At 45.1% G+C, this 13,571-nt stretch overlaps 1 protein-coding gene across 1 annotated transcript in view; it reads right to left on the reverse strand.

The window, feature by feature from the left end:
- The window catches only part of MRVI1 (murine retrovirus integration site 1 homolog), a 78,075-nt gene that overhangs the window by 25,503 nt on the left and 39,001 nt on the right, over nucleotides 1–13,571 (reverse strand). Inside the window, 5 exon segments of the mRNA XM_030917497.1 lie at nucleotides 2,027–2,168; nucleotides 4,250–4,381; nucleotides 5,525–5,665; nucleotides 7,849–7,879; nucleotides 10,839–10,962. Coding sequence (XP_030773357.1) covers nucleotides 2,027–2,168; nucleotides 4,250–4,381; nucleotides 5,525–5,665; nucleotides 7,849–7,879; nucleotides 10,839–10,962 — 570 coding nt within the window.

The raw sequence follows: 13,571 nt of genomic DNA on the forward strand, positions 1-13,571 counted from the left end.
GCATAGACAAAGATTGCAGAGGTTGTATAAAAGGCTTAAGACACAAACACTATTAGGGAACAGTCATAGAGTGTCTTATGGAAACACCTGCTGAGTGGTTATGACCCCTCTGCCTAGCCCAAGCTGAGGTATAGCTTGGAAGAACAACTAGAGTGGAAACAAATATTGGAAAAACATGTACAGCTATCGTTGACCTTTGCTATGGTAAGCGTTTTATCATCCTCCTAGACTGAATATGGGACTCTGTCGTGTGTTCTCCTTGGAAGTCTGCTTTCTTCTGTCATAGTACTGGCTACACTGCCTTGACTTCCCACAGGTTGGGAGCTCCTTTGGGTCTGTGACTGTGTGCCCTTTACCTCTATATTCCAGTATTATATAGGGCAAACCAAAGGTACTCAGTAAATGTCTGTAGAATGAATGAATGAGACTCATGGGTAACTGCTTATCCTATAAATCTTAGACAACGTAGTCTGCAGGAGGCCTTGTGCAGCAATAAATGTAGGAGCCCATGGCATCAGGATTCCTTTGACGGCAACTTCCCCAGCTTCCAACACTGACGGAAAATGGTTTGTTAGAAGCCCAGGTGCATGTGGGTCAGGAGCCTTGCTGACAGATCCAAAGCAGACAGTCTGGAGCATGTGTGCATGCTGCCTTTGGACTCTGGGACGTGTCACTGATATTCTCCAGGAAACTTGTGAAACCTCCTGTTTATAAAGGTTTCTCCATCTGTTATACTTTCTGTACTTTCCCTTCTGCAGCTCTTGGTAACACAGATGTTTGCATTCCACAGGGATTCCTGTTGCTAAAAGGTCTGTTTTCTCCTGCTGGCCACCCTCATCAGCCAGAGTCTAGACCCTGACAGTGCCCACAGAGATATCTGGTCCAAGGCACCAACCTCTTCCTGCTGGACTGAGAAAGAGTCTCCTACTGTGTCTCTCTTTACCTCAGCTTTTGCACACCTCCAATATATTGTCCACTGAAGTCAGAATAATCTAAAAATAAAGCCTGATTACATCATGAGGTATAAACTTACCATTGACTCCCCATTGCCTAGAAGTTTAAATTGCTAGCATGGCCTGGCATGTGGCCCTGGTCTACCAAGTCTCAACTTTCAACCTGTCACTACCACACCCCGACACTGCCACTATGGAAAATTGCTTGTTTCATCTTCTTTTCACCCCCAATCTCCACACCTTTGTCCATGCTGGTTTCTCCACCTGGGATGTATCTTCCTCTATTGACTGGAGAACTCCTATTTTTACTTTAAAACACCAAGATACCATCCCTCTTTGAAGCCTTCCTTGTCTCCCTTCAAGCAGAATCAGGTGGGCCCTCCTCTGTGCTCCTATAGCAATTCATATAGAACTTCTAAACAAGAATATTTCTTTGAAACATTTGTCTTATCCATGAGTCTGCTGTTTTTCTCCATAACATCTTCAGCCAGACTCTCACGCCACCCTAGCTGCCCAGGTTTCGCCCCTCACCTGGACTGTTGCAAGAACATCCTCATGGAGTTTTCTGTCCCTGGTTTGTCCCAGTAATGTAATTGCCACACCATAGTTCAAGGGAATCTTCTTAAGCTACATATATGATCAAGTCATTTTCTTGATTAAAATCATTGGCTGGATCCCTAATGCTTTCCAGAATAAAGCCCAAATTCCTTAGCATGTGCTGCCTAAAAGGGGGTCCCAAAGCACACAGACTTACAGGGTCTAGGGTCACTCTCAGACGCTATAAGTCCAAGAGTTCTAGTAGCCTGTGGGCTTTGTATCCATGGTCAGCCACTGTGATTTATTGCTTTGGGAGTTAGGAAGTCACTTTGGGAATGCTCATGTTTCCTGGTTCCAGACTGCCCTGCCAGGCCCACTGAAGGAGCTGCTGAGAGGCCCCTGTGGACAGTACTGGACAGGGGTGCTGCTCAACTGGAAATAAGTCATGGGGCTGCTCTGACAGCTCTAATCCTAGCCAAGAGCTCTTGGAAGTCTACCTTGTAGGGCCAAGATGGAGCAGAAGCCTAGGTCCTTACCAGAGGGGCCACAGCTGCGGCTTGAATTCTGATTTGCAAGCTTTTTAAACTCCATGAGCTCTGCATGGTCCTTCTCATACGTCCTCTTTAGATTCTCCACATACTGCATCATCACTTCTGTTGCTTTCGACATGCGCTTTTCCTGCAGGGATGGAGTGTGTGAGTACATGAGGCCACTGGAGGAAAGGCTCCATTGGCACTTATTTGCTCTGACCAAGCCCAAGGGTCTGGGCTAGGAGAATCAAAAGGATACAGGGACAAGACTCTGCCTGAGCTGAGAGGTGGATTCAGCACCTGCACTCAGGGAGAATGAGAAAAACACAGCCACTACACTGCAGGAGATGAGAGGCAGAGGAGAGTTGTTTCTGCTTGCAGAGAACAGGTCAGGGGAGGCTTCATGGAGATGGAATGAAGTGGATATAGAATGTGAGCAGCATCTGAACACATAGACAAGGGCAGAAGGGACAGAGCATTCAGGCCAGGGAACTCTAAGAGGATTCTAGAGGCAGGGAAGCACAGGGCTTATATGTAGATGAGGTTTCATCCTCTGGACAGGAGTCCTCTGGAGAGTGAAGAAAGGCACTATGACAAATTGTGCTGGGACAATCGACATAAACCAGGGCTGCCCAGAAAGCCCAGACACTACAGGTCTCCTGCCTCTGTAGGAATCAGCAAGCAGTTGGGTCAGTTTGTAAGTCTGGGTTGTGAAGGACCTCGAATGCTAGACAAAGGAACTTGAACTTACTCTGAAGGAAAAGGGAAGCCATTGAATATCTCCCTTAAAGTAAGAGAGTAACATAATCAGGTCACAGATAGAGATGGGACTCAAGGGAGTGAGACTGGTGGCAGTGAGAGCAGCACGGAAAGACCGAATGAAGCCTGACCTGGCCCAGTGGAGCCAGAGAGGAAGGCGAAGACTGAGGCATAGAAGCCAAGACGAGGGAGCCATTTGGAGAAGGGAGCAGATGGCATGAGTGGCAGTTGGGCTTAGGCACACCTTTGGGAAGCCTGCACACAATGAGAACAATTTCTTTCTGCTCATACCCTGGTTAGATCCCTCAGAGGATCTAGCTCAGGCCCTGCCTGGCCACAGAGGGACACACCCAGTGGCTTTGCAGGAACAGGTCCCACAGCCATGCATGGCTGAGACCAGCCACTTCCCTAGAGTCCTCCTGTGTTGCTGCTCCCAGCTGGAGTGACTTCCTGGGCACCACTGCTGAGTCAGGTGTTCTTGTCCTGAAGGACACAGGGTGGCACCGCCCAGCCGCAGGTCCTTTTATTTAACAGGAACTGCTCAGGGCTGCACCACCCCAAGAACCTCCTCTCTTGTAACCAGAGCAGCAGGACATATATTCATGTCATAGCAACATAATAACAACATCCAAACGCTTTACAAGTCTTTACAAGTACGGCAGCAACCCCCTATGGGAAATACTGTGACCATCCTCATTTTATACTTGAAAAGACTGAAGCAGAGAGACCTCGGTAAGCGGCCCAAGGTCACACAGCGAATGAAGGGTGGAGCCCAGATTGGAACTCAGGCAGTGTGCTCCTGCTAAAACATGCAGGGCCAGGGCAGGGCTCTCTGTGGTTCAGGACTTCAAAGGGGCCAAGAGAGAGCCAGACCTGGGCCTGTGTCCCACTCCGCCACTCACTAGTGCTTTTACTTTCTGAGACTCTGCATCTTCATCTGAGAAACAGGATATCTATAGGGTTGCTGGGTGGATTTAATGAGACAAAGCAGGTTTTCCTAAAGCATGTTTTGCCAAATACTAGCTCCATGGGAGTTGAATAGGTATTTTTTGAGAAAAATAAAATGGAGGGCTGTGGGGGGAATTCTTCAGTTAAATATGTTTGGGAACTACGTAGGTAAAGTGAACCAGCCTTCTCCACCACAGCCTTGATTAGGCCAATGTGTTAGACACCACTATCCTCCAATCAAAGCCTTGATTAGGCCAATGTGTTAGAAATTTCCAAGAAAGAAAGATAGCATGCAGTAGTACCCAAACTTGTGCGTTCACAGAAACCTTTTTCCACAAAGCACCTTGAGGGTTCAGTGATCTGTCAAAAATACTCTGAATAATACTGCAATGATGTACATAGGATGCCTGGCCCAGAGGAAGCCACCTCTAAGTGGTATCTGTAGTTGCCGCTGCTTGGGTGATTGCTCTACTTTATGTAGGTGGAGCAGAGTCCGCAAGACTGGGGGCTGGAGAGGCTCACCTGGCGGACGGCACCCACCACCTCAGCTCGACTGGAGAGGCGGGCAGCCAGGCGGTGCAGGACAGCGATGTCCTCCAGCAACTTCTGGTAGGTCTCCCGGTGCTCACAGTGGTGCCAGAGTGAAGCTGAGGACTGAAGAGGAGTAGGAGCATCAACTGGGGTCCTCAAATAGTGTTATGGAGTAAATCAGCAGTCCCCAACCTTTTCAGCCTCAGGGACCAGTTTCATGGAAGACAATTTTTCCACAAACCTGGTGGGGGCGATGGTTTGGGGATGAAACTATTCCACCTCAGATCATTAGATTCTTATGAGGAGGGTACAACCTAGATCCTTCGCATGTTCGGTTCACAATAGGGGTCATGACCCAACGGGAATGGAATGCTGCTGCTGATCTGACAGGAGGTGGAGCTCAGGTCACGCTCTCAGTCAGCTCACCTCCTACTATGCAGCCTGGTTATGGTTCGGTACTGGTTTGCAGCCTAGCCCAGGGGTTGGGGACCACTGGGCTAAATGTGCCCCCTACAAAATCATCTGCTGACTTTTGGGGGGACATATCCTAACTCCTCAATGTGATAGTGAAGTGGGGCCTGGGCGAGGTGATTAGGTGAGGAGGGTGGAGCCCCCGTGAATGTAATTAGTGCTCTTATAAAAGGGACCCCAGAGAGTTCTGTTCTCTTTCCACCACGTAGGATATAATGGAAAGGTGGTAGTCTGCAAGCCAGAGAGGGTCCTCACCAGAACCCAACCGTGCTGGTGCCCTGATCTTGGACTTCCAGCCTCCAGAACTATGAGAAATAAATGTTTGCCATTTAAGCCACACAATCCATGGCCCTTTGTTACAGCAACTCAAACTCACTAAGACACATACCAAGCCTAGACTCAGCTCTCACGAAACCAGCTCTGGGCCCCATCCAGGCTGAGAGAAGTGGCCTCTGCCAGGCCTGGGCCACAGTTTCTTCTGGTGCTTGGAGAAGCTCGATGTGAACACACTATCCCTGGCTGGTCTGAAAGGAGGAGTCATACCCAGGCCACCCTGCCCCCTTCTGAGAAGCTCCCATGGGTTTGGAGGACCTGCCCACAGCCTTGAGGGAACCAGGCCTTTGGGATCTCTGCCTCAGTTCCCCCCAGCTCTCTGAGGAACACTCTGTCAGAGTCTTGGCTCAATTTTTCACTTCAGGAGACTCTACTTGGTACCTGAGAGAAGGATGACACCTTGTATGGCCCTTGGAGACAGTTCCTGCTCCAAGGATTCCTCACAGCAGGCTCCACAATTACCGTAATGGAAGCTTTGAAGTTTTCCAGTTCCTTCTCAGTGTTCTCCTCTGTCAGGTTGCGTTCCCTTTCAGCCTGGTTAATTCTAGATTCCAGAGTGTAGCTGTCATTTCTAAAGGCCAAGGACAGTTGTACAAACACGTTCTGTTGGGAACAAGAGTGTGAGAGAGGTGCTAGGAGGAGTTATTGCAGAGGACAAGGCTACAGGTGTGTTCCTTGTACGAGCATTTTGCAGCAGTCCCTGGAACCAGCTGCCAAAGCAGCCATGTGCAAGTGAAATGCTCACTTCACAGGAAACCACAAAAAAGATGGTAAAGCAGTAACCCAAGGTCCGGGCCCTTCCCAGAACTAGAGGGCCAAATGTATTCTACCAAAAAATAAGAAGAGAATAACACTTCACTTTTCCCTGAATTTTAAGAAAATAACATCCTGTATCTGGATTTAGATAAACTCAGGCCAGCACAGCTAATTGTGTAAGCATTTGGATTTATGCTGGGATTTATTGCATAGGGGGTTTTGGAGATTTTGCATGAAAATACTGTGTTGAAAGAAACTCCATGTGAGATTTAAGCATTGGTGACTTAAAGCAAACTTCAACCAGCATCTAGCCCGAGTATTCCAAATTGTATATCGATAGAAGCTTTAAGTAGCTGCCAGGATATTAAATAAGGCCAGGTATGATTCTGTTAGGTTAAGCTTTCTGGAATAAATAAATATTTCATGCCAAAATTGCAGGCTGCATGAACAGACTTTGAAAAGGTAGTATTGGTTATACATGGAATTCCCAGAATAGTAGGAAACTACTAGGGAGAAGAAATAGACAGATGGACGTCACTCAGGAAGGAAGCAATGGTCTTCAATTTTTTAGCCATCATCTGCCCTGAGTGGTAGCAGATTTATACCCTGTGGGGTTAGTAACCACAGGGGCTTCTGAAGTTCATGTAACATGGCCCATGGAAGGCAATCATCTCCAGATACAGAACTGAAGGCACAGAATTGACCCAATGATGATGTTTATGGCAATATTGAAAACTACCCCTTGTTGAGCATCTACTATATGCCAGCACTGCTATTCACTCTACAAATTCATGTGATCTCACAATAACCCTCTGGGGTGGGAACTGTTATACCTGTTTATGGGTAAAGAGACCAAGACCAGAAACATCATTAACTTGTTCAAGGTGACACAGGGAGTAATGGAGCCAGGATTTAACCTCTGACTATCTGATTTGAAAGCCTGTTTCATTTCCACCATGCTGAAAGCTGTGTCCATATACATCTGCGGTCAGCATTTGCACATTAAACAAACCGCCCATGGCCCAGCTTCACAAATGTCAGTGGGTGGGCTTTGAACTCATAGCCCAGTGATGGAAATTTTCTGCCTTACCCTGCCTTGGTCAAGTCTATGAATAATGCTCAATGCTTAATTTTCTATACCTTGATTACCCCTTAACAGCAGTGTGACAAAATAAGTTCTGAATTCAGTGAGAACACTTGGATCCAGGTCTTGGTTTTGCCAACTACAGTATCTAGAAACTTGGTGTGGTTATTTACTCACTCAGTTTTCTCTTTTGTGCTGATTCTTGCTTCTTGTCAGAGCTGCTGGGAGGATCGGCTGAAAGGATGGCTATGAGTGTGTTATAGACTGCAAGTGCAATGCCTATGTGCAAGTTATTGATACTATCTGTGGTAGATACTTCATACTGTCTGTCTTCCTCTGCTCATCTGGTCCACATCAGCAGTTCTCACTGTCTCACCTCTGATAAGTTCTCTTTGTCCACCACAGAATGAAATGCAGATTCCCCTCAGCTCTCTCACAACCCTGCTGGGACAAGGAGGCCCCAGTGAGGAATCGGGGAAGGCCGGATTGCTGACAGCACAGCTTCCTGGCTCCGCTGAGCTGGCATTCTTGTAGCTGAAACCCTGAGGTGGCCAGCCCCCTTTCCCACTAAACCAAAGCTTAGAACTTGAAATCTGATCATTTTTCAGTAATTCTGAAATAAATTTGAAACAATTCCACAGGCTCCCAGCTGGTTTTGTGTATCTAAGTCGCACATTTAAAGAATATAAACAATCCTTACAGAAATGTAAAATTTCCAGCTACCTTCTCCCCTCTGCCCAAATTTGTCAAAATCTTCCATGAACGGACGTGGGAATGGGGATCTCATGGTTCAAGAGGGCTGGTCATGAATGTTCATATTATCCCACAGTCACTCTTTCTCATTTTTGTCTAAAAATGTCAGGGCTAGAGTCTGGAGGAAGAAATGTTTTGAATAAGCCCAGTCAAGCACAGGCACTAAATTTCATAACACACTTGAGCCACTTACCTCAACTTCCTTTTCAGTGAGTGGAGGGGCACTGTGAAAAAGAAAACACACAGTTGAACTTTATGCAATCTAGTCAGTAGACCCAAAGGTGACTGTGAATGACCAGCAGACCATGTGTTTCCAGGGGTGGTGTAAGCTGTGTTGGTGAGAAGGAAAAGATGCAATGTCCCCTTGCCTGTGCTCTGTCACCTGTGAGATACTGACTCTTACAGCACCACAACTATCTCTGTGACTTTGGACAAGTTATTTAATGTCTCTAAGCCCGGGCTTGCTCATCTGCAAAATGGGAATCATATCACCTACCTTACAGAGGTGTTATAAGCACTATATGTACTCATGTATATGTGTATATGTGTTTGTATGCATAAATATATGGCATCCACACTCAGTGGGCTCTCAGGAAATGTGACCTGTTCATGTTGACTATGAACTCACAGCCTTGCTGTAAGAAATAAGAAAATGCCTGTGATAAAGACTTTATAACTCACACACATCTAAGTTGCCATATAGTTGTTCTGGGGATATCCACCCAGGTCTGCAAAGCCTCACCCTCCTCAGTCTCTGAGGGCCATGACAAAGGTGCATGCAGGCCAGAGAATAAATGGTAGGAGAGAGTGACCAGGGTTCTTCTCCACAGCAAGAACTTCTGATGGCTAGAATCACAGAGTGGCAAGAAAGCCCCAGCTGACACAGAGGTGTCCTTTTGAGCAGCTCCTCCTCTGTGCCATTCCTACAGCCAGGGCTCTCCAGCCATAGGCTGTTCCTGCATCTGCACATCCACTTGGTGTTGCTGCTGCTGCTGCTCTTGCTGGTAACTAAAGCTGGTCCCATCTGAAGCCCAGACAATGTAAATAATACACAGGCCCTTTCCTGTGCTGGGGCGGGGAGGCTTGGGAGGGGTCCTACCAGCGTCACAGAACTTGGCAACAGAGCATGCCATTGATAAGCTTCTCAGGAAACACAGCTTCCTCTCTTGAACGGGTGTGAAGGGACCCCAAGAGCAAAGGTAAGGGTCAGCCATCTCTGCAAGGGGCTGGTTCTCACCCTAGGGAATGATATGAGTGCCTTCCTGTCAGGATGAGGTGACTAGACCCCATGGCCATGAAGTCAGCAGAGTCCAGAACACGGGACAAACAGCTGCAGGGATGTTTGATGCTTACAGTTCTTGTCACACCCATCAGGCCCTTGCCTTAACTGTCATCTACAGCATACACATGTGATTTAAATGATTTGGCAAAACTTGCCAAGTTTGTTTCTGACTCCTGGGTTTGTTGGGATATTATGTGAAATGTACGTATTTTCATAAATTATAAACCAAACATTTTTCTATTTCAATGACTAACATTCTGCTTTTTTGCTATAGAAGACACCCACCTTATTTTTATTTTATTTATTTTTGGGGACAGGGTCTTGCTCTGCTGCCCAGGCTGGAGTGCAGTGGCAGGATCACTGCAGAGGTGGCTTACTGCAGCCTTGAACTCCTGGTTTCAAGCAATCCTCCTGTCTCAGCCACCAGAGTAGCTGGGACTATGGGTGCATGCCACTACACCTGGCTAATTTTTTCTTTTATTTTTTCTTTTTGTAGAAACAGAGTTTCACTCTGTTGTCCAGGCTGGTCTTAAACTCTTGGCCTCAAGTGATCCTCTTGCCTCAAGCCTACAAAGTGCTGGGATTACAGGTGAGTGAGCCACCACACCCAGTTAGAATATACCCACCTTAAAAAAAAAAGTGGGGGTCGGGGGGAAGCTCTGAGGACTCAGAGAAGTATGATTTAGGCAGAGGAGCCACATGGCATGTCTGGTGTCTGATACAGATAACTGTGCCTCATAAATGAGCATAGGTACCCGGGGGCAGAACTGTGAGCCTCTAAAAGGACAGAGCATCTTTTTATGTGACCATTTGTATATCTTCTCTGAAGAAATGTCTATTTAAATCCTTTCCCCATTTTGAAAAATTGGTTATCTTTTTATTGAGTTGTAAGACTTCTTTATATGCTCTAGAAACAAGTTCCTTTTCCGATAAGTGATTTGCAAATATTTCATTCTGTGGGTTGCCTTTCACTTTCTTGACATTGTTTGCAGCACAGAAGTTTTTATTTTGAGGAAGTACTATCTATTTTTAAAATCTTGTCTTTTGTGTTTTTGGTGCCGCATCTAGAAAACCCAAAGACATGAAGACTTACATTTTTTCTTTGAAGAGTCTTATAGTGTTCTCTCTGACATTTAGGTCTATGATCCATTATGAGTTAATTCGTGTGTTTTGTGTGAGGTAGGGGTCCAACTTCACTCTTTTGTATGTGGCTATCCAGTTGTCCCAGCACCATTTGTTAAAATTATGATTTTTTCCTCTGTAAATGTTACCAAAACCCTTGCATGAGTGGCTTCTTTTTGTCATTTGTCATTTGCACATCTCAAATTATTACTTTATCACAGAGGCCTTCCTTGACCTCCTACCTAATGTCCCACTCCCATGCTATTCTCTAGATGTGCCCTATTTCATGGTCTTTCTACCAACTTTACTCTTTCAAATCATTCATTTGGTTACTTAAATGTTATTTGTACTTTGGGAGGCTGAGGTAGAAGGATCACTTGAGGCCAGGAGTTCAAGATTATCTTGGGCAACATAGCAAGACTCTATCTCTACAAAAAATTTTTGAAAACTTAACTAGTCATGGGTAAATGGTGTATCTGGGATTGAAACCCATGACTCCTGGCTCAAAGTCCATTCTCTGTTGCCATGAGCTTCTGGTGACCCTCATGCCTTCATGAGCTGTGCCCACCTAAGAAACCCACTGGGTCTTTGAGTTGAAAACACCCAGCCTGGCCTTTCATTATTCTTTTTGTTTTGAATGCATTATCCCTATCTAGACAATTGGACTTTGGCCCTTCTGGGTTCAAGAATTAATACTGGTGTTCCTCTGTGTCCCACCTAGAATCCAACACAGGGGCCACTCCGTACAGGGTCTTCTGTAACCCACATCCTGATTTTACCTTCCAGGGAGACTCTTGTGGACCCGCAGTTTGCGCAGCAGTATATCAGAAATATTAGGCATGACATCTAAGCCACTCTTTGACTCTTCTTCCTCAATAGCTGGGGAGAGTTCAGAAGGAAGCCCTGAAAAAAAAGTGCTTACTTATGAAATGTCTCTTTGAAATTACAGTAGTACTGTTGGCAGTTAGCTTCAGGGGGCAAGGAAGAGCTTTAACATTTATAAGTATCCAGTTCTATGTTAAGGGTTTTTAAATTGTTATCTTACATTATCCTCACAATGAGCTAGAATTTAGTCATCCCATTTTACATGTGGATAAGCCAAGGCTCAGCAAGGTTAAGTCACTTGCTCAAGATTACAGAACTAGCAAATGGCATGGCCAGACTTCAAGGTCTACCTGCTTCAAATGTTATGTTCTTCCCTTTGCTTCTCACAGTATTAAGCTGGCAATTGGAAGCTGGTTGGCTCTTTGGCTATAATGTTTGGGAAAAAAACCTACTCCTTGGCAGGCTTCTCAGGAGACCTGTTGTGCAATTATTCCTCCTCAGATAAATTCAATTGTTCTATATTCTGTATACTACTTAGAAATTAGCATCTGATTCCATACCCCATAGATAAGAGATTTTCCAGAGTAAACCTAAGGTTGCTAGACCTTTTACAGATCTCAGAAACATAAGTGCCTCCTAGTCAACAGAGACAATGAACAGCTTTTTGTTTTTTAACCTTCTAAAACTATCTTGGGTCTGTGCTTTGAAGACAGAATGAACAAACCAAGTATTCTCTTTTCCATGAATCTTTCTCCTGTTTGAAAATAGCTCCTGTGCCTCTCTAAAGCTTCTCTTCTCCAGACTCTAGCTCCATTTTTCCAACAGCTCACTGTGGTCCACTGTGGCCCATGGTCTCTAGACACCATCCCATTCCTGCACACATTCTGATTTGTTGCTGTTCCAGAGGCCCAGATGTTCTCTAACAAGCTCTTAGCGCAGGAGGACTTTGGTAAATGTCCCTGGCATTAATGTTTGTTATCCATGCAGCACAGATTTTGTATGCCTGACTACAGGCTTACAATATACTTAGCATTAAGCAAAACTCTCAACCTCTTTAGTTGACCCAAATCAGGCATCCTCATCCTGTACAATGGTTACTTTCCATTTGCATGCAGAACTTCATATTTATCCATGTTTTACTCTTTCTCATAGATTTTAACCTAGTATTTCTCCAATCTGCTCAGTCATTTTCCAGGATCCTAGGCTAGGCCAGAGACCAGGACTATAGGCATAGTTATAGCCACCTAAAGAGTTAAGATTGGGAATCATGTGAACAGAAAGAAGTCTCACCAAGGGAGACCATGAAGAAACAAGAGGATATCTAGTTTGGCTCAAGGTAAAATATGTTTAAATACTTTGAACTTGCCAATAAGAGAATGGTAGGCATGGATTCCTTGGTACTCAAGGTATCCAAGTGAGTTGAAGGATCATCTGTCAGAGATGGGTCAGTTAGCAATTCTTCTTTGGATATAAGATTAAACTAGAAGTTATCTTAGCTACCTGTTACCTCTGTGGTTCTGTCCTGGCATTTATAGCTCCCTGACAAGGTTTCTGCGGTAAACCTTGCGGCACCCCTGGCATCATTCTACCTTTATCTTTGTATCCCTACCACACTCAACAGAGAGTCAACTGAGCAGCAAACTCCTGAGATATCTATAGGATGATTGAAACATGTGAGGTCTAATAAAGTGAAATCCATACCAGGGTTTTTGCCTAGAAAAGTTTCCCAAAATGGTGCCTGAAGAGTAATGCCAGAATTGGTGGGTTCCAGGAACCAACCTCCTTCCTCTTGAATTCAACCAAATTAACAACAAAACATTTCAGAACAAAGAAAAAATATACCAGAAACTCTAAGATACAAGAAAAGGCAATAGTCTTTAAAAACATTGACTACAGAAAGAATAAACATGACTAGGAATAAACGTAGGGCTTCCACCCATGATAGCCCTTTCTTCTTCTCCAAAGAAACAGTATTGAAAGGAAGATGGGAGAGAAAAAATTCTTACAAAGAGTGCAATACCACAGAATAGAGAGGGAAAGGGATGGAGGGGGCAAGTAGGCAGTTGTCAGAGGAGATTCAGAAAGTTTCCCTAGAATAGAAGGTTCGCCATTCCATCTTGCCCGCATTTCAAAGAGAGAAAAAAACTGCCTGGGCTGCCTGCCATTTTGCTTTTCTTACTGATGAGAAGAAGAGAGGAAAGTCAGAATGATTGCACAGAGTGGATTATCTTGAATGATATGAAGGGATTTACAAGGAAGGAAGACTAAAGATAAAGTAAATAAAACATGCCCCTCTGAAGGAGTGAATGGCAGGAGACACATGGAAAGTCCCAAACACCATGTTCTCCCCCAACTCCTGAAAAACAGTGGCTAAACTCCTTGGAATTGTCTTTTTTTCCCTTCCTTTCCTGGCGGAGGAGTGAGAGGCTGTTGGGAAGCATTGGGTCAAGTCTGGAAAATAAACCCACGGACAGCCTGTCTCTACAATTCCAACCTAAATTGGTGAAACAATCTGAAACCCACTACTAACCACCTCCAAAGGAATAAGATGTGCCCCCAATTTGGTATAACAAACTCATGTTTTGGACTATGAACAGAGTTATGGAAAAAGAGCAGAAACCAATTCTACAAACAGCTTTATCTTAACTTCCCCTTTCCCCACTACCCAAGCAGTAACAAAACAAACA

The sequence above is a fragment of the Rhinopithecus roxellana genome, chromosome 15 (genome assembly GCF_007565055.1).
Source record: "Rhinopithecus roxellana isolate Shanxi Qingling chromosome 15, ASM756505v1, whole genome shotgun sequence".
In the NCBI taxonomy this organism is placed as follows: Eukaryota; Metazoa; Chordata; class Mammalia; order Primates; family Cercopithecidae; genus Rhinopithecus; species Rhinopithecus roxellana.